Source organism: Oreochromis aureus, linkage group 2 (assembly GCF_013358895.1).
Source record: "Oreochromis aureus strain Israel breed Guangdong linkage group 2, ZZ_aureus, whole genome shotgun sequence".
Classification (NCBI taxonomy): domain Eukaryota; kingdom Metazoa; phylum Chordata; class Actinopteri; order Cichliformes; family Cichlidae; genus Oreochromis; species Oreochromis aureus.
Window position 1 is genome coordinate 16,341,868 of NC_052943.1, and position 19,790 is coordinate 16,361,657.

The 19,790-nt window shown below is 39.2% G+C and overlaps 2 protein-coding genes across 3 annotated transcripts in view; both read right to left on the reverse strand.

Moving 5' to 3' along the window:
- dlg3 (discs, large homolog 3 (Drosophila)) overlaps positions 1-3,002 on the reverse strand; it is a 101,681-nt gene extending 98,679 nt beyond the window's left edge. Inside the window, exons 1-2 of the mRNA XM_039619638.1 lie at positions 2,702-3,002; positions 1,739-1,870 (exon numbers count right to left, since the gene is read on the reverse strand). Of these exons, the coding sequence (XP_039475572.1) occupies positions 1,739-1,870; positions 2,702-2,720 (151 nt within the window). The 5' untranslated portion in view covers positions 2,721-3,002. The remainder of the gene's footprint in view (positions 1-1,738; positions 1,871-2,701) is intronic.
- Positions 3,003-5,542: 2,540 nt separating this feature from the next.
- gdpd2 (glycerophosphodiester phosphodiesterase domain containing 2) lies at positions 5,543-17,383 on the reverse strand. Of its 2 annotated transcripts, none has more exons than XM_031743984.2 (16): positions 17,320-17,383; positions 12,286-12,508; positions 11,465-11,568; positions 11,279-11,372; positions 11,094-11,153; positions 10,898-10,996; positions 10,702-10,792; positions 10,180-10,325; positions 9,633-9,715; positions 9,128-9,275; positions 8,813-9,022; positions 8,578-8,726; positions 7,025-7,172; positions 6,799-6,875; positions 6,682-6,710; positions 5,543-6,068 (listed from the first exon to the last, which is right to left on the reverse strand). In XM_031743984.2, the coding sequence occupies exons 2-16, from the start codon at positions 12,373-12,375 to the stop codon at positions 6,016-6,018; spliced, it is 1,581 nt and encodes a 526-aa protein (XP_031599844.1). In that variant the 5' UTR covers positions 12,376-12,508; positions 17,320-17,383; the 3' UTR covers positions 5,543-6,015. The 2 variants fall into 2 exon arrangements, with proteins under 2 accessions (XP_031599844.1, XP_031599774.1); XM_031743914.2 differs by lacking the exon at positions 17,320-17,383 and adding an exon at positions 15,948-16,142.
- Positions 17,384-19,790: the final 2,407 nt, after the last annotated feature.

Consider the following 19,790-nt stretch of genomic DNA (forward strand, 5'->3'; position numbering starts at 1 on the left):
CATCCACACAATAATAATAAAGAATAAAGAGAAACAGGAACTCAATAGTGTGGAAGCCCTTTAGGGCATCCACACAATTAGACCTGTCCAGGAAACACCTAAAAGAGCCTGCAGAGAAAATCTTAGGAGATGAATGAATGAAGATTACCTTGTGCCAAAATGATGAGAATAGAAAAGTATGGATAAGGAGAGAAACAACTCCTAATCCAAAGTAAATCACATCATCGGACACACATGACTGGAGCAATTTTATGGCATGGGCATGTATGGTTGCCAGTGAAACCAGGTCACTGGTGTTTATCGATGATGTGACTCCCGATAGAAGCAGAAGGATGAATTCTCCAGTGTACAGGGCTACACTCTCTGCTCAGATCCAATCAAACGCTGCAAATGCTGCTGATCTCACAGAGCTTCACAGTGCAAATTGAGCCTCTGAAAATGAGGGACTGCATTTTTTTTTTTTTTTTAATTCTCTACTTCCTAAACCATTCATGCAAACTCAGTCACATTTTTATTGTTTTATCCACCGTGGTGGTGCACAAAAACTAACTGTATTTGCTCCAGCCTACATTTTTAGAAACCTTTCAAATGAGACTTAACAACTCATTTGGTCTTAAAATGTGGACTCTGGGTGATGAGGTACAACAAATTAGTCTCTATAATGAGCCCCTTACCTTTGACAAGACGCAAAAAGAGCAATACATTTTATCTTTATGTTTAAAGGGTTCATCAGTTAGCACAAGAAAGTATACCTTAAACTCCCTTCAGTATACATCATTAGCAAAATGAGCCACACCGTATCATTTTTAACTGCTGCCTGAGTCATAGCCGCCCTTCCCCCCTTAGATCCCCAGCAAAGAAGCAGCAGTGGGTCAGCAGAAGCAATAGCAGACCCAGGGGCAAGCATCATTATAACATGGCTGTGGTAATTAGAAGGACCACTCAACCATTTGCTAAACTGAAGTAATGTGCCTTATCTGCTCTAAAAGGAAGTGAGGATAAGGTTCACACAGGCTCATTTCCAAAAACACAAAACACACCACACTCGGGTTGTCATGAAGGTGTAGCTGGTTACAACTAAAATTTACTCATGATTCACTATTAGTAAACACTTTAGCCAGAAGCAGTTACATTTGCTTCTGGCTGAAGTGAATAAAGTGAATAGTTTTCTGACCAATGATCTATACCCTGCTGATACAGTTTTATGAGACATAAATGTGCCTATTTTTGTAAAACTGAAAGGAGGAATTGTGTTTCAACAGTGTGACAGGTCAGAGTTTATAACAGCACAGTCTATAGATAGACTGAGTTGAGTGTTGCTTTAATGGGATTTTATTACAATCCGAGTATGCTACAGAGGTGGTTATACAGCAAACCTTTGTGAGGCAAACTGAAAGGCCTCTTTCATAAGACTTAATTGGGAAACATTTAGACTCAGTTAACTTCCCATACAAATTAATACAACCTGACCCCGTCTGCATCCTGTGTCAGCCTTCAGCCAATCACACGGCCACGCAAATCAAACTATACGAGCTGCACTGAATCTAATACTGATAGTGTGTGGCAACAGTGCGCAGTAAATTAAAAGAGATCACGAAAAAAAAATACCTCCCATACTTAAGAAGACAGGCACGTGAAGAGGAAGCGTTGTTTGGAAAGGACATCCTAAGAACGGTCTGATGCAACATAAGATAGAGGGAAAAGTTTCGAAAGACTCTCTTCTTCAAAACAAGCTTACCGAGAAGGGCTTGAAACAGCTGGCTGCCCAAGATGGAAGACACTTTGCCCACGCTGGTCTTCAAGGCCTGTTCCTCTGGACTGGTCAGGTTGGCCTGGTACTGCTTGAGCAGCCTCACCGCCCTAGCTGTGTCTGCCTCACAAAATAAATACATGTCTCAGAACAACAGCAGCAGCAAAGCTACACACAGACAGGGGAAATGAAATAACAGTTTTATGAATCTGTATCCCATTTGAGAGGCTAGAAAACGACATTTCTGGAGTTGCAATTTTCAAAAATATCAGGAATTAATCAGTTCATACAAAAATTCCATACTCTCAGTCACTCAACTTACCTCTTTATTTTAGCTCTAATTAAACTATTACTAAATGTAAATACATGTAGCCAGCAATACTGCTACTACTGCTTTTCTTTGCACAGAGACACACTGTTATAAGAATTTAAATAAATAATAAAAGACGGAAGATTTCTCCATCTTTTTAACTAAACGCATCACTGCTGCTGCCTGTTATATTCTCCTGCAGAGCACTTTAAAGGCATTTCTCTCTTTCCCATCAGGACTGTGCAGCTGGTTGTTGAACCCGGTGGGTGGTGAGGAGCACAGAATGCAGAGTTGATGCACATCACGAAGGTAAATCTACTACTTCACAGTTTCCTACCTAATCCTGAACATTATGATCGAGTAGGAGAAAAACATCTCAGAAAACAACAACAATAACAACAACAGTACGGAAGCTGGCAATTTCCACTTACTCTTAACTTTCTCATTCCCTGAGGGCTAAAACAGTCTGGTTTCTCGAGGGGATTACAGCTGAGGTTAGTGGGGCGGTGAAAAGCCGTGCAATAACTTTGATGGCGTAATGAGCTGGCATTAACCTAAAAACTTTAACTTTACCCGAGTATATAAGAAAAAAATGTGACACGTGGGAAAAAAAGATATAACGTTACATGAACGGTACTCACCATATTTATGCACCATCATGTGGCCGACTTGAAAAGTCACATAAGTTATAATTTCGGGGTGTTTTGAGGGTTTAGGAAGCAAGAATAATAACTGCGATAGTCTCGGATAATTTTACAACCGGGACTGTCGCTCCTTCCTCACAACAGATTTTTTTTTTTTTTTAAATCCAGTCGCCGACACTCCCAGTCTGTCTGAAGTGTCGCTGCAGCGGTCCGCAGTGTGGTCCACACCCACAGACTGAGGTTAAGATGTGAAAAAGCAAAGACTGTTTACTTCATGTCAACTTTTCCAGAAGTTTTCTTTTTTTGGGGGGGGGGGGCAAAACGGCTCCGGAGCGTGACATGTTCACGTTCCTCCTCCCCTCTCTCACACACGCCTCGCCTCCGTGGAGAAGGCCCACCGGTCCGGCCATAGCGGGCCCAGTTGCACTGTCAGTATTAACGCTTTAAACACTGACACCTGCAGATAGCTTCAGTACATGACATCACTAGTAATGATCAGTGTGCTACTTAAGCCGTTTATGTCCCTCGTTGCATGTTTATCTGGTAAGTCGTCTGTTTCTCGATTTTTTTGTAGTTGGTGACATCTTGTGGTGGGATAAGGTGGTGCTGGGAGTCCTTCATAAAAGGAAAAGTACACTATGCAGAAGTGTTTTGGGCATGTGCAGAGAAGAGATAGTCAGGGTGCGGAAAATAGAGCTACCGGGCAGGTGGAAAAGAGGATAACTTCAGAGAAGGTTCATTGTTGTAGTAAAGTACATGATAAGATAAGATAAGAAGAGCTTTATTTATCCCGAGGGAAATTCTTTTGTTATACACATGCTCAATGCAGCGAGAGAGACAGAGGAACAGAGTAATAAGATATACAATATGTACAATAGAATACAAGTATACAGTAATATACAGTATGATAGTGCAAAATATAATATCGAATAACTGTAGCAAGTAACAATATAACTATATCCTGAAAAATAAATAGCTTAACTATCAGTGCAGGTGATTCTAAAAGTGACATAGTATTGTGCAAATGGATAAAAGAGTAGCAGCATATGATGGGGAGATGAAACAAACATTCAATGAAAACTGTTGGGTGATATTGCACAATCTGAATGGGAACAGAATAGCTTTGTTTTTAATCCTCAGGAAATCGCCTACAGAGTGAGGAAGAATTGTACAGTTTTATTGCCACTGGCACAAAGGATTTTCTGTGGCGGCAAAGAACACAACACTCTCTACCACAGAGTGATAGAACATTATCAACATTAAAGGACCTGAGCCGCCTCAGTAGGAAAAGCCGACTCTGCCCTTTTTTAAAGACAGCATTGGTGTTCTTGGTCCAGTCCAGTTTACAGTCCAAGTGTACCCCCAGGTACCGGTAGTCCTCCACGATCTCTACATCGTGACGGGGAGGAGTGAGACTGGGGATAGAGTGAGATTGAGGAAGGTGGTCAGCTAAAGCCACAAGAAGAAGACACTAAACATTTACAACTACAATTTACAATCGGACTTTATTGCTTTAGAAGTGTTATCACACACACATTCATTCAGTGATTTTTTTATGCATAAGCATTCACTAACATTCACACACACACACACACACACTTTGATGAATGCATCAAAGACAATGCCGGGTTCAGCATCTTGGCTAAGGACTCTTCAACATGTGGATGTGAAGAGGTCGGGGATCAATCCAGCGACACTCCAATTAGTAGATGACCCACTCACCTCACCTGCCAGACTGCGTTGTATACGGATCAATCACAAAACACTCTCTTCATTATATTTTTTAAAAAATGGTTGTGTGCTTCAGTTGTAGTTTTTATCCATGTCTAGTGTTAACATAGATTAAACTTTTCAACTGTACAAAATATAATCTATTGATCAGATTCAGTCACGTTAGAAAGAAAGTATCCATCTGTCAGTTCTAAGGTTTTACATGTCAGGACATAATAGAAATGATCCAGTTTTTAAATTAGGTGGACAGACCCTAAGACTGTTGCTACACTGTGTCATTATTTAATGAAAAAAACTAAGCCAAAATACAGAAGCATTATATCTGACTTTATCAGTCTCTTGCAGCATGGTGGGAAACGTTAGAGTTCGGTTTGTGGGAAACGGTTTGTTTTTTGGTTTATCGGCAGCTCTCTTAAGCTCCTGTCGCAGCATTTCAGTCAGGTTTAGGTCTGAACTTTATCCGGGCCACTGAAACATTTTCTTTTTCAGATATTCTGTTGTAGATTTGCTGCTATGCTTGTGATCGTTACCCTGTTGCGTGACCCAGTTTTGGCCAAGCTTTAGCTGTCAGACACATTTAACTACAAAATATTTGATGTACCACCGTGCTTGATGTATGCTGGTTTTCATCAAACATGGACCTGTGTGCATTGTGGCCAATCATCTTCACTTTGGCCCGCAGTGTCTTTTTTTTTTTTTTAGATGCAGCTTTACAAACCTAAGCCCTGCTAACATGTTCTTTGTACATAAGTCTTTCCTGTGCCAGCCCTTGCAAACAAGCCATACTTGTTCATTACTTTCCAATTGGACTGTCACGAACTTTAACATTTAACATGCTAACTGAGGCCTGTAGAGTCTGAGATAGCGCTGGTATGAAGCACCTCCTTTATATAAACAGTTCATTCTTAATCCGTGTGAATGTTTGTGCTAACGCTCCAGCCACAACTATCTGTGTCCAACTTTAACAGCTTTTCTAATGTGCTGATTTTATTAAATATAAATCGCATTTGTTAAAACGAGTTTTTCAACATGTCACCTGTTTATTCAAAATTCAAATTTTTACCCTCGTGTTCAGTAGATGCTGAAATAAAGCGACACAAGTTACCGTAAAAAATATAGTTTTATTAATGTTGGCTCAGATTACAAATGTTTATTTAATGCAGTAGTATTTTTTTTTACTTAGTGGATACAAATTAATGTATAAAATGCAAAAAAAAAGTAATTCAGATCTACACACCATGTCATATAGTCACAGAGTTTCAACATACTGTCAGTAGTAGCAAAAGAACAAACAAGTATTTAAAAAAAACAGTGAAAGATAAACCTGTGTAACTAGCTTTCTCTCTCATTGTCAAACACACCCCCCCACACACCCACACACACCAAAACTGTGTATACTGGCATCGTACTGATATGTAAAAAAACAACAACAACATTATGGCCTGCATAACTTTATAAAACAGTGCATATCAGTTCACATTAACTTGCTGTCCTCCAGATTTAGGTCCAAACCCCAGTGTTAGTGCAGAAAAGGCTGTGATTGTGAGCTTCAAGACTGAAACATCTGCAGCCGACGGCTGTCAGGGTAGCCTGGTTAGGAAGACTTCCTGCTCATTGTCATTGCTCGGTCCATCTGTCACAACAAACAAGGGATACATCATTATGTGATCTGTTAACTTTTATGAAATAGAACATTCAAGCCGTCAGGTTGTGAAAATAACTTTTTTTTTTTTTAGCTATCATTTGATATACTTTCTATTTGCTTTTGATGGTTTTATAATGTTGCTTTTCTTTGTGTTTCACTTTCAGCAAAGCCATGCCAGGGATTTTTTTACACATTTTTTTTACATTCCTATCTGCTGTTGCAAATGTTAGCTATTTAAATTAACCACATAGTAAAGAGAGAAAGGTCCAATGGTTGAAACAAGATCATTTTGCTACCTGGCAATCTAAAATGTGTCTTACTAATCAATAAAAGCAATATTAGTGTTAAATTTGTCCTGGTAACACCTTATAAATCTGCTGTAAAGCTGGAAAGATTTCTATTATTTACACCCAGGCAGTAATCATATATAGCTTGACAACTAGAGTTTTTCTATTGTTGCCAGCGAGGTATTGATGAAATCATTGTTTGTTTTATAGGTTTGCCAATAAAGGGGAAGATAACCAGTGATCATCATTTTATTTTTTAAACTTAAATGTCAAATATTCAATGGGAAAAAAATAACATAATGTTGATACAGTACCTGCATTATGGCGAAGATTGTGTTTTGTCCTATGAGGAAGAGAGACATCGGTTAGTCAGCTTGTTAACTTTCCTCCTCATTTTTATACAAATTTGTAGACTAAACCTCTGTTCTTACCAGTGAAAGAGTGCCATCATCACAAGAGCAGATGATATATCCACTAAAATCCATGTTATCAGGTATGTAGAGCGTGGCTGAAACACAAACGGGGTCAAAGTGTGTCACAAATCCTGGGAAACACTGCGTTGAAGATGTGAGCACCACATCCAAAATCTTGAAATGATAATATTTCTTGCTTCATAATGAAATAAACAGTAAAATGCCCAGCTACTGCATTGCTCACCATGACCCAGTCAGGGCGCTCCATTTCTTTTAGGAGGTGGCAGGCGTTGGTAGTGACAGAGCTGGCTCCTGCACACCACAGCATAGAGAATAGCCAGCGCTCATTAACCACGTACAGGTTCACTGTAATGTTTCGTTTGCGAAGGTCGCTGTCAAATACGAAGACAAGCGCATCGTTTAGAAGCGAACAAGAAGAATTTTGAGAGATTACAAAGTAGTTAAAAGAAGCACGGAGAAATATGTGAAACTGTAAGACGGGTATTGATTGATATGCATGTGCATATTGGTAAATGCATGGATGAGGTAGCTCTTAAAGTCTTAAAGTCTCTGGAGATGACTGGAGACCTGCATGAAAAACATCCAACATCTCTCATAGATCATAAATAAGATCTGGTGGCTATATCCTAGGATTCCCATTTGATACTTGAGCTACTTAGTGATAGCTTAACCCTTAATCTTTGGAGCAGTGCCATCCTAGAAAAGTCCACTTCTACCCGGAATGCTTCAGCAGAGGATAAAAGCGATTACTCATTGACCCTTCATTGTAAAAGTCTTTTGATGTATGACAAATGCCCACTTCTCAAGAACACGATGAAGCATAAATCATTTGACTGTATCGCTAATACCTGTCAACCAAAGCCAATTAAATGCTTCGTTGACCATCTTTGTGATTAGAGGTTTAAGCTCTGCAAACCTGCTGTAATATCACTCCCTTTGTAATTACAGACAGGCTGTTTTTGCAGAAACAGTCTGAGCACGTCCTGCACAGGCGTTCTCAGTCACCTCTGACTCCTTGTATGTCAAACTAATGCCCAGTCATTATATGCCATTCTCTTGCTTTCTTGTTACATAATCATATTTAAATGGGACTGCTCAGCGTCTTTAGACATGATTGAATGTTAATTGTTACAATGCAGTGCACCCACGTGGAGGCACTCCCATTCACTGTGCTTCTCTACTTATTTATTCAGCTTTCTCAAAACTATTTAGATGGGTGTATACATGAGCGCAGACTGAGCATGAGATATGCAGAAAACGTTCCTGTTTTTTTTTTTTGTATATATATTATGACACATGAAATGACAAAATTCGGTTGAGTGGAAGGATAAGGATAATGAGTTATGTACGCCCAGTCTGCACATTACAAATCCCTGATGACCCCTAATAAGTCACACATATTTGAGAAGTACTCGTGTATTAATTGTGCCACCCAGGAATAGTTCTATTTTGTGAGACATGTAGCAAGGCCACGCCATGGTGAGTTTGTTTTGCACTCAGTGAAGCGCTTCAGCGACTGCTTAAAACATGTTGCTACACTGCATTTCATTCTTTAGGCCCCCCCCTTTTATTTTCTATGGTTATTTTGCTAAGCCATTGAACAGAACACCTGGGTTGGGACATTATTTGAATCTTGTATCCTGGAGGCCAATCCTACGCCTCTATATTAAGTGTCAGAGCTGTGTCTCAGCATGCTACACGCAGCTTTAATTAACACACTACTGTGTATGGCCCCTGGCACCAACACGTACTGTAGATAATATCGAGATTTCTTACCTGATGTTTTTCATTTTTATTTCGCTGTATTTCACATTTAGGTGGCTCCCGTTATTTTTTTCCAAATCCGTTTCATTTTCATAAACGTGGATAAAGCCTGGAGCCTGCTCCTTTACAACTGATCGTTCTTTAGAAGGAAGCCAAAAAATCTATGAAAAGGAGAAAAAAACTCTTAAAAATATGCTTGATCGTGAAATGCTTGAATCCCGCAATTGATACAAGTGAGTAGACTTACCAGATTTTGAGGAATACCAGACTCTAAGATGGTCTTTACTGTGTCATTTGTGTCGTTTTTTTCTGTTTCTTTATTTTTCAAGTCAAATATCACTGAGGTATTGTGCTGTTTTGCAAAGTCAAGAAGATCTAGCAAGGAGGGTATGGTCTGTTTCCTGACTGTTTCTTTCTCCTCTTCTGAGAGCAGGGACACTGTGCCGTAAGGATCATTCTGCAAAGCCAGATAATTCCAGGTTTCTTTAGTCTGACGCATGATAATACATAAACCTCTGCGGGCAAATGTGCGCTCACGCATAAATCAAAGCACAATTACTACCTTGAGGAACTGTTCTCCTGCATTTAGAGTCCGTAATTGTTCGAAGGTCAGGTCAGCGCTGTTATTGAAGGAGGAGCTATTAACATTTGTCGTTCTCAGCAAGAAGTCAGGTCCATGGTCATGCATCAAGAAGGGTGTTCTATTCTTACTAAAGGAAGAGTTAAACAAATTTTAGTATCTGTGAAGTCAAAATAATCAGTTTTTCATGTGTATCAATGAAGACAACAATAATAATGATGAAAATAGTGTTTTAATAATGTAATAATTAGTTGGGCCATAATGTTTCCCAAGAACCAAACAGCATGCTCATAGAGATCACTGCTACATTTGAGGTGATTAGTAGAATGACATGCCCCCACTTGCAGGACTGTAGTCCATGGTGATACATTTCTGTCATAATTGTGCGCATGAAAAACTAAACTAAACTAAACTAAAAGCAAAAAGACATTCCTCTTTCAAGAAAGCAACTGTGAGTGCTCCTAAGCATAAATCATTTTCATTGTACCTGAGCTGCACGTCCGTTTCAAAGGCTATCACGCCGCACTCGAGGCTTCTGTTGAACGACATCATGGTGTTCTCTGGGGCCAGCTGAACACAGGGAGGACAGATGGGTGAGACACACTGATGTGCTTAAGTGCCCTTCCTACCCTAAAGCGGTGTGAGCACAGACAACCCCCGTATGCAGTGTTAAATGGAGCTTATTATTGACCCAGCAGCAAAGCAAACTAACAAGGGCACAGTAGCGTGGCATATGAGGACGTCACATGACTGGACCTTGCTCACACCTGAGCCAGGGAGAGTCTACCTTCTATGTTTGACAATATATGAAAATGGATTGTACGTATAATATTAGCATTAAATATTTCTCAAAGAATTGAACTGCGATTTTAAACGTTCTTTAAACTACGCTCCTTTGTCAAAACCAACTGCAAAACTTGAATATGACTGCAATCTGTCAACAATAGCAGCCCTTTCCAGAGGTGTAATGTCACCACTCTGTAAATATATAATGTTTATTTGCAGGGTGGTGCCAAGTAAAACAAGATGCTCACCATCGGCGCGCCTCTGTGGCCGATAAGTTTTGGTTTTTCAGGTAGTTCCTGCACCTCTATTAGACAAGGAGAGTGGATGAGCAGGGGACACAGGAAGATAGCTGCTGAGACGGCTAGAAACATCCCTGCAATGACCATCTTAGATCCTGGAATAAACACAAGTCAGACAATAATCTTTAAATATTTAAAATGCTCCAAGCATGAATGTAAACCTTTGTAAAGAAGCCCTTTTTATTTATTTTTCCCCTGCAGGAATTGACTTTTATTATATTTAAACATATAGATTTATAAATGTATATTTATACATTTGTATATTTTTCTTGTGTATTGAACTAATGCTCATCATGCAGAATCAGTTTCCCAGTGACTGTCAGATGAACCTCAGCTTCAAAGTTCACTAGTAGTTTGTTTCCAGTGTTAGTCCTGTAATTAGGTTTGATACAATAGTGTGTATATAAAAGGATGATGTAATTGCATTTGAGTCATGTCTGTGTGTATGCCGAAACTAGGTCTGACACATACGTGTTTTAGCCAGGTGGAAGCGATGAAAGACAAACGGGCTTAGCAGAGTCAACGCTCCAACAGCACCAAACTGCAGGAAGGGAGCCGTGGCCTGCCAAGAGGTTGACACAGACATCAAACACATGTGATGCTCTCACACCACTTAGAGCCATTTAAAAAAACAAAAACCCAAACAATTACTGTACTCTAACTCTACCTGGAGTAGAGTAAGAACTGTTGGCCATTCTTCAGGCCCCTTTGTGCTTACTCCTGAAGCCAAAGCTGTGATGAATATTACACAAAAACAGAAAATGATCTGTGCAGGAAAAAGGGTTAAAAAGCAGAAAGCAAATATAAGATTACACGACTTCAATAAAACTATAGACTAAACAGGTAAATGTTTGCATGCTTACCTTATGGAGCCAGTGTAAGTGGAGTTGCTCCTCTAAGGCAACTTGGATCAGGGCAAAGAGCTGTAATCATCGGAGAACATTTTAAAAATGGCGGCTTCTCATTCTTAGGTTTAATGATAGCTGTTTTGAATGTGGAGCAATATTTGGTTCCCCTGTGTGGTAAATTGGCAAAACTGTATTCTTACCAGCAGCAGGATACAGTAGCTGGCCAGCACTGCAGAAATGATCACCACTACCAGGAAGTAGTTTGCCCACTTCTTCAGTTTGCTGAATAGTACCCTGATAAGGGTGAAGCACATGGTTAAAAGAATGAAGGACATCAACAAAGACAAATAACTATATTCAGTGTGTGTGTGTGTGTGATCACTCACTCGTTAACATTCTGTTGGTCATTAGAGATGGCAAAACAAATATACAACCAGCACAGGGAAAGCAGAGACATCAAAGTGACAACTAAGAGCGACAACCATCTGCCCTGAAATGAAAAGAAAAGGAGGAAAATTGATTACTGATTGATTCATTGATTTCATTTTTGAAGCCTTAAAAAAACATTGCGTAGTTGTCCAGAGAGCTGTCCCTGTGTGTCGATGTGGGCACAAATTCCAATGGAAGCTTAAAGTGAGACAATGGAACAAATCCAACATTTTTTCATAATTGGTGGAGTGCTTTGCCCGCACTGTGTCGTGAGAACTCGGCACAAACAACCCCAGCGCCCCCACCACCCCCTCCCAACCACCACCATCACCACCAACAGCACACCTCAAGTGTCATTTCTCTCACAGTTTTACAGAGCTCCTGCATCCTCCCCTCGCCTTTCATATAAGTACATAGCTTGTTAGGGCCTGTGAGTTTATTTGTTTCTCTTGGCACATAAATGAATTTTTTGAAATGCAATCACCACGTCGGTTATTGTGTTTATATTTCCTAACAATTTGTCAGTGACTGTTTTGCAATAAAAGTATCAGGTTTACAATGCAACAGTTCATAAAGCAGCATTTTATATTTCGGATTTCAGTCAGGCGAAATTTTAATCCCGGATTACTGGGATTTATAAAGGTTGAATGGAAATAAACCACACAAAAAACCCTAAAAAAATCAAATAAAACATGGTTATTTAAACTTTAGACACTCCTGGAGAGAGATAAAGGAAAACTGTGACTTATCATAAGAAGAAAACAGATATTAAAACTACCTTTCTGTTTTGATTATTTGACTCCGTCCAGCGGCAGCTATAAAAGCCCCTGCTGAAGAACAGGCAGCACAAACAGACTTGACACAACATTTCTCCTCCTCATCCACAAGCGTAGGAAACGCAGATCTGGTTTTGGGCCGTGCGGACACTGAAGAAGCTAATGCTTTTCTCTGGATGCAGTGACGAAGTTTGGGCTGATTGATCTCACCAATCCTGTGGTGTGCTGGAGGGAAAAGAAAAAGGCGACTGTCACAGAAAGCAAATGAGGGGGTGATGGGCAAACTTTCTTTGGGGTATTAAGGCAATCCCTGCTCAATAACCCCCCCCACCCTCCACCACCCCCAACTCCCACCCCTCAATAGAGCCTGTGTCTAAAATAGCAACTGGCTGCATTTACAATGGCCAACACCATGGGGTATTGAAAGTGGTGCACAGACCAGCCTGAGAGTGAAGTCAGACTATTGGACACGGTGACAGGCACAGCCATGCGCAGAGAGGAGGAAATAAAGTGAAGACGACAAATAGTTTACAAATGGAAAGAATGAAAAAGAAAATGACATAAACTATGACAGAAATAAAAATGGTTTGGATTGCCAGACACTTATACATTGAAGTGAAGTAAACTGTGAACGGGTCACAGCAAGATTTCCATCAACATGTTGGGGCTTATCATTCTACAGTTGTGTCAGGCTTTGGTCCCCTTTCTTGAAAGACATGGGAATTTACACACAATGTCACCCACTGAAACACTGAACAATAAAGGTTTCTATTGTGCACAGCCAACTCTTCCTTGTTAAACTAGATCCCTGGAGTTTTGCCAAATATTTCTTCACCTGAATTGTTCTTCTTGTTTTTACAATGAGGTGACAAACATGTTCAAGGTGAGAGCATAATAAACTTTGAGTAGTAAAAATGAAACCTAAAAAAAATCACTCTAAATTATTCTGTAAAAGAAAATGGCACACTGCAATCAGCATTCTGAAATTAGGACACAGTTGCCAACAAGAGCCTGTTTGGACAGATCCACAGGTCTAATTGTGACATGGAAATGTAAGAAGGCTTGTTTCACTCCAGAGACGCTTGCTTTACCAGGAAGTTATGAGCTAAATATTGAGCAATAACCGTAATATGTGACCAACCACGCCATCAGTTTGTGACTAAAGAAACAAAAATGTCACTTAAATTCAAAGGATAACTGAAAGTCACAGCTGAGTTCCTTAAAACAGTGTCCTTTTCATGCCCCTGCCTAATATAGTAACTGGAAGCTATCGCTGTTTATCTTATGGCATTTTTATTGCTGCTCTAAACCTTATACTAAGCGCCACTTCAGAGTACAAGGAAATCCTCTCATGGTGGATAAACCCCAAGAAATCCACAGCGCACACTGCCACCTGTATTGTTTGGAAGATTTAATGATATCAGTCAGACACACCTCTCCAATTTGTTTAACCACGTTTACACTGTTATAATGTAAACTGCAATTAGGCACACGAATGACGTGAGCATGCTCCATTAATAAAAAACTGATGAGGGGTGAAATTTTCAGGTAATTGTTTATAAAGATTCCTTTTTTTTTTTTACCCCACTAGATACAGATTAAGAAGAATATTAAAAAGAAACAAACACTATCACTTATTGCTTTCACACTCTCATTGTCTATGATCTGTCTCATCTTTGTAGGTTTTATTTCCTTTTTGGACAAAGATTTATGCACTTCTTTACTGGGCTTCCTTTATTAGTTATGCCATCAAGCTCGTCCTGCGCCCTTTATCATTTCTATTTCGATTTATATCCAGGAAAAAAGGCTAATAATGCAACATTTTATTAAGTCTGATTTATAAGCTCTCAGCGACCCACTTCAACAGTCACGTAACTCAGGAACCAAATTTTGGCAGAAGTTATGAATAAGACGTAAATAGATTTAGTTCTAAACTTAGGTCAGCCAGTTGTGCAATCTTGCACTGCTCAAAAACAAGAACACTTGAAAAATGTTAATACTGATTTGGATTTGGTTTCCACTGACATCATTTTGTTTTCAGCTTGAATGTTTCATTCATCAGATCTGATGTGTGATTTTAATACAGGCCATTTACCATTTTAATGCCCCCTTAACTATATATTTTTTCTATCTACATTTAGTCTTGAGTTTTCATTTTATTACTGACATCTTAGAAAAAGTGCTGTTTAAAATGCTTTGATATTATTTGATATTTCCCATGTGTCTCACACAGTATGGGAATAATGTTGGATGGTCCTAACTGTTCCGTTCATCTTGCTGGTTTTCAGTGTGAAGTGTCACAATCATAGACTGTGTATTATTATTTTGGCTGATGTTAAGTCTGACAGACAAGCAAATAACAAACCTGACAATTGCCAAAGAGGGAATCAAATAAATACTAGAAATATAACCAGAAATCACAGGGGAATACACAGATGACATGATGAGAAAAGAAGGCTGATGCGGGAGAGACAGGTGACGGCAATCAGACAATCAAGACGGGGAAGTGAAACTCAAAAATTAGAGATAATGACAAAGGAACGCAGAAACAGATAACTGAGGGAAACAGCACAAATAGTAAACTCCACAAATACTAATCTAGGATTAAAATATAGTTCACACACACAAACTAAAGCATGACTCACAATGGTACGGGGAGAAAACAGACAACTAAAGCTCCTCAGAAGAACAACAGGGGAAACCGAGGATAAAGGGATAGGGGAATATGCTGACAAAAAGACTGAACAATAAACGCCGGAAAGACAAACTCAGACTTCATTATATTAGCTGAGTGCTCACAAACCAAAACAAGACAAAAGAGTCAGGTGCATGGCACTTTACAAGGAGAAATCTATGTTTGTGGTGGCTTAATGAAACTGTGGAACTGATGCTAAGTCAATGATTTCAAGATGACTCAACAGCCAAAATGATTTCGCTTGAGTCTGTGGGGTCCGCGGGGCTTTGTTCATAAACTGATTCATCCTTTGAATCCGGAGGGGGAAACAATTATATATTTAATCACTTTCCTGCGCACTGATTTACACGAATAAGTTGCTTGTCGTTTTTAAAACATCTATCTGTCAGGACACTAATTAAAATGAGATCTGATCCTATTACTCTGCTGTTGTCTCCATGTAAAAATTCTTCCAAAATGCCTGTTTTTAACCTAGATATCAACATGTTATACACCTGTCCATGAAGGTCACTGTTTGGTGACTATGCGTCCTATTGAACACATGCCTATTTCTTATTCAACGTCTTCTGGATTGATGGAATAAACGGTTTGTATAAATCCAAGTTCACACATCTGTAGTAATAGTATGTAGTCAGAAGTTGTGTGAACCGCTGTAGTTATATTTGCACTTTTTTCATCTTGTGAGTTCGTTCTTGAGCTCGCTTGGATCTGGAGCGCTTGCTCACATTTGCAAGCGCTTTACTCCAGCAGCTTATTGCATTCTGTACAAAACACTTCTGAAAACTAGAAAGTTTGCATAATACAGACTATGTACCTGTGCAGGTATTGTCTTATATATTTCTAAGATCGGAGACGTGTGTGCGCACATTTAATTTAAACACGTTGTTCGGAACAAAAACCAATCTCTCTGTCTGTCTGCCGCAATAAAACCCATGCGGTAGGCTTCCCGACAAATTCAAACCGACTCACCAGTCAATCTAGGTCACGGAGATCTGCGCACGCTGCAAACTGGCAAAGACGCGCCGGTCTTGGAAAAGCCCCTCTGCCGCCACTCTCTCTTTCCACCATCCCGTTTACTTGCCGTGAGTCTGTGGGCTGAATGTAAATGGGGTGCATGAATAGGGACGGGCTAGGGGTGTACCGCCAAAGTGAGGAAAGATAGTGTGAGAGAATACCTGCACAACCTTTTGGAGGGCGTCCGCGCCGTGGCCACGCCTCATTCAGTTTCTGATTATGATTTTTCTAGGTACCCAGACATTAAAAAAAAGAAAAAAAGAGATAATACGAACCGACATAATATATTTAAATAGTCCTCAGATAATTTATATATGAATATAGGTGAATTGTCTTTTGTGTTTCATCATCTGCTCCTATTGTAAACGAGCCCATTTCCAGTAAACTCTCACTGCGCAGCCCGGAGGCTCCTCACCTACAGGTGACAAGTGACTTTAGATTGTTTTTTATGATAATTTCTTTACGTATATATGGGCCTAATCGACAAATCTTAAAGGGGTAAAAGAAGATCTAGCTGGTCAGCTGCAACATCATCTTTATTTATGTATGGAAGCATCAACAGTTACTGTATAATGCGCAGATATACATGACCCATGCATCATCCTGAAAAAGGCTATCTGATGCCAGATTGTTTTCGATTCTTTCGGTTTTTTCCCCTGTTTGTTATCTATTCATCAACACGCTGTAGTTTCTGAGTCAATTAGTGAGTTACTGTCATATGTCAGAATCAGTGGACTATACTTCCACTTGCATGTGTAACATTTTGAATGCCTGCTGTACCAAACTCTCTTTTTTTCTAAGGATTGCCTGCTCTGTAGCTGAATAGTGTTCAGATGCTGATTTAAAGAAAACATGCCCTTTAAAAAAAAATTTGTTTGCAATAAAAAGAAGAACATTTGCATTTTACTGCATTTACTCACACAGAACAGAAAGATATGTGAGTTCTTAACTGTCAGTAAAAAAAAGGGGGGAGAGGTGAAACAACATATAACTATGTTCAGTATGTAGTAAGGGCATCATGCTGTGCAAGCATGTTTGCCCATAGATTCTCACCACCTCAAACATAATGCTCTAACTTACATTCTAACAGAAGAAGAAACATCCTCTTCATTCATGTGCATCTTTCTATATATCTATCTTTCATTAACCACACTCCTACATGTGCTAATCCTTCCTCCTCCGTATTGCCCCTGTAAAATATTTATATGAGTGAGCGCGTACATGTCAAGCTCAATAAATATGTTTTACCTGATGTTTATACCTGCGAAATAACTGGACGGCATGTGGGTGATGTGGGAAATTCCACCCCTTCTTATGGGAGTTTTACCTGGAACACAAACATATGAGTTTAGTAGACTTCACTCCTGTTGAGGAAAAATAAAGTCACCGTTGAAAGCAAAGCCTGTGGAAAAGCAAAACACAGCATGAACAGTCTTTATTCCAGCTCTGATACAAAATATGTGCACCTTGTACTTGGGTGTAGATACAGTGTTTCTATGAGGCCGTATGCTGTCATGACCTCTTGTGCCACCTTACCTGTCAGCTGGTTATACTAATTTTTGTATCTTTGGATGGATACCCTTTGTAAAAGAAAGCTGCTTTAATATGAACATGAAACTGGAAACATTACGATGACCACTCCTTATCCATGTCATTTGTGTACAGCTTGGCAAATTTTTTACAATTTGATGGAATATTCTGCACCTCATGACTTGCGCAACAAACTAATTCTAATATAATTTTGGAGAATATAACCGTTTATCTTATAAAAAAGATTTTTAAAAATCTTTTTAAAGACAAAATCAAATTGTAGACACGTGTGCCATAAAGAATGATTCATGTTGTGCAAGAGTAACGAAATCCTGTCAACTATGATGTACTGTTTTGACAACTTCAACAGTCATTTGAGAATTAGTCAAACTGAAAAAACCTGTATTGGATGGTGTACCTTTTCTCAAGTAAAAATCAGAATATCTGATTTTTACAGCAGTGTTAGAACTAAGTCACGCAGGCATAATGTACTCTGATGGTAAATGGAAAGGACACCCTCGCTGTAACTTGTAAGGTTTTACACATCAGGGCATAAAATTAAAATGTGTGGTCTTTAGTTGGTCCAAAAATTAGATAAGCATAACCTCAGATAATCAACAAAACGTGACGTTTACTCTATGTTGTCACTTATTTAACAAAAACTTGGTCAAAATGCAAGAAGCAGCGTGTGAAAAACTCAGCATGCCCTAACTGCTTTCACAGGAATCAAGACTTAAAATAGCTGCCAGGTGCTGCTAATCAAACGCACTTGATTTATTGATCTTCGTAAAAATCTAAGCACCTCTATAAAACAGAGTTTTTGGCAGTTTGCTGGTATGGAGCCTCCAGGTGTGTGTTAACACAATGTCAAGATAAAAAGACATCAGTTATGATCCTGAAAAAGGAAATTCTTGCTCAGTCTGGGAACGGTTACAAGGTCATTTCCAAACAATTTGAAACCCATCATTCTATAGTGAGAATGATTATTCAGGGGTGAAAAACATTCTAGACGGCTGCCAATCGTCCCAGGAAGTGATGTCTGACTAATTTCACCTGAAATCCAGACAGCGGGGTACTCAGAAACTGCAATAAACCCTGGAGCTACATCTCAGACGCTATAGGCCTCAGTAAGCAAGGTCAATGTTAAAAATCTTGACAGTACAATTAAAAAAAACTGAACAAGTCTGTTTTTTTGGGGTGGGGGAGGATCTCCAGGAGAAAGTCTCTTCACTCTATAAAAACCAAAAACCTAAAACATGATTGCAGGGCTCAAGTTCTCAAATTTGCATTTGATGAAACCACATGGCTTCTTGAACAATGTCCTTTGGAGAGATGAGACCAAAGAGATGCTTAGCTATAATCCTCAGCACCACTTTTGTGTATGGACGCCGTACTTAGTTTTTCACGCACTGCTTCTACACATTGGCTTAGTTTTCTCTTAAATAAACAATGACACGCTATAACAGATCCTTTGTTGTTGCTCATCTCCCGTTGTATTGACCTAATCTGAAGACTTTGGTAGGAAATAGATGATTTTGATTATGTCCTGATATATAAAAGTTTAGAATTGACAGAAGGTGGAGTTTCTTTTTTCTTTTTTTACTATGACTTTATTTAATGTTACTTTGGTTATAGTAGTACTCCAGCAATGCTCCAGCAACAATGGAACTCTTGAAAGTGGTTTCGGTATGCTGACATATTTAAAAACAAAACAAAACAAAAAAAAACAGAAAAAAACTTGCCATAGTTTTGTTTATCTATCTTGCGAAGTTTCTGTGTTTTTCATTCCAATCTGTCAACACAGGTTTCATTTCATTTAATTGCAATGTGCAACTTGCAGAGACCTGAAGCCTTCTGAAACAAGCTCGGTGAACAGTAAACACTGTGCATGATTTACCATCGTCAAAGTCATTTCTGAGTTCTGAAGCCATTGTTGATCTACGATAATAAAAAAATGTTCACGCTTCACTATTTGACTGAAGATGATAAATGCAGTTACAGAGTATGCACTATAAAGCTTTAACATAATGGAGCCCATATCACGCGTCAAGTTTCTGCAAAGCAACTTCACACAAACTTTCACACAACGTGGGCACATTTCGCAACACACATTTCTCACTTGGTTTTCTTTCTGCTTAAGTTAGAAAGAAATGCAAACATATGCAACTGCAGCATATAAGGAATATAAGTCACAGTTCACATATAGGACGTGCGTGATCTTAATTTCTGATCATTTTTCCCCCACATAAAATTATATGTAAGAATATG

Coding starts and splice junctions, on each gene's coding strand:
- gdpd2 (XM_031743984.2), bottom strand. CDS start 12,375: ATGTTGTGTCAAGTCTGTTTGTGCTGCCTGTTCTTCAGCAGGGGCTTT. Junction 11,373..11,464: donor GACCAACAGAATGTTAACGA/GTGAGTGATCAC, acceptor CACCCTTATCAG/GGTACTATTCAGCAAACTGA. Junction 11,154..11,278: donor GCTACTGTATCCTGCTGCTG/GTAAGAATACAG, acceptor CGATGATTACAG/CTCTTTGCCCTGATCCAAGT.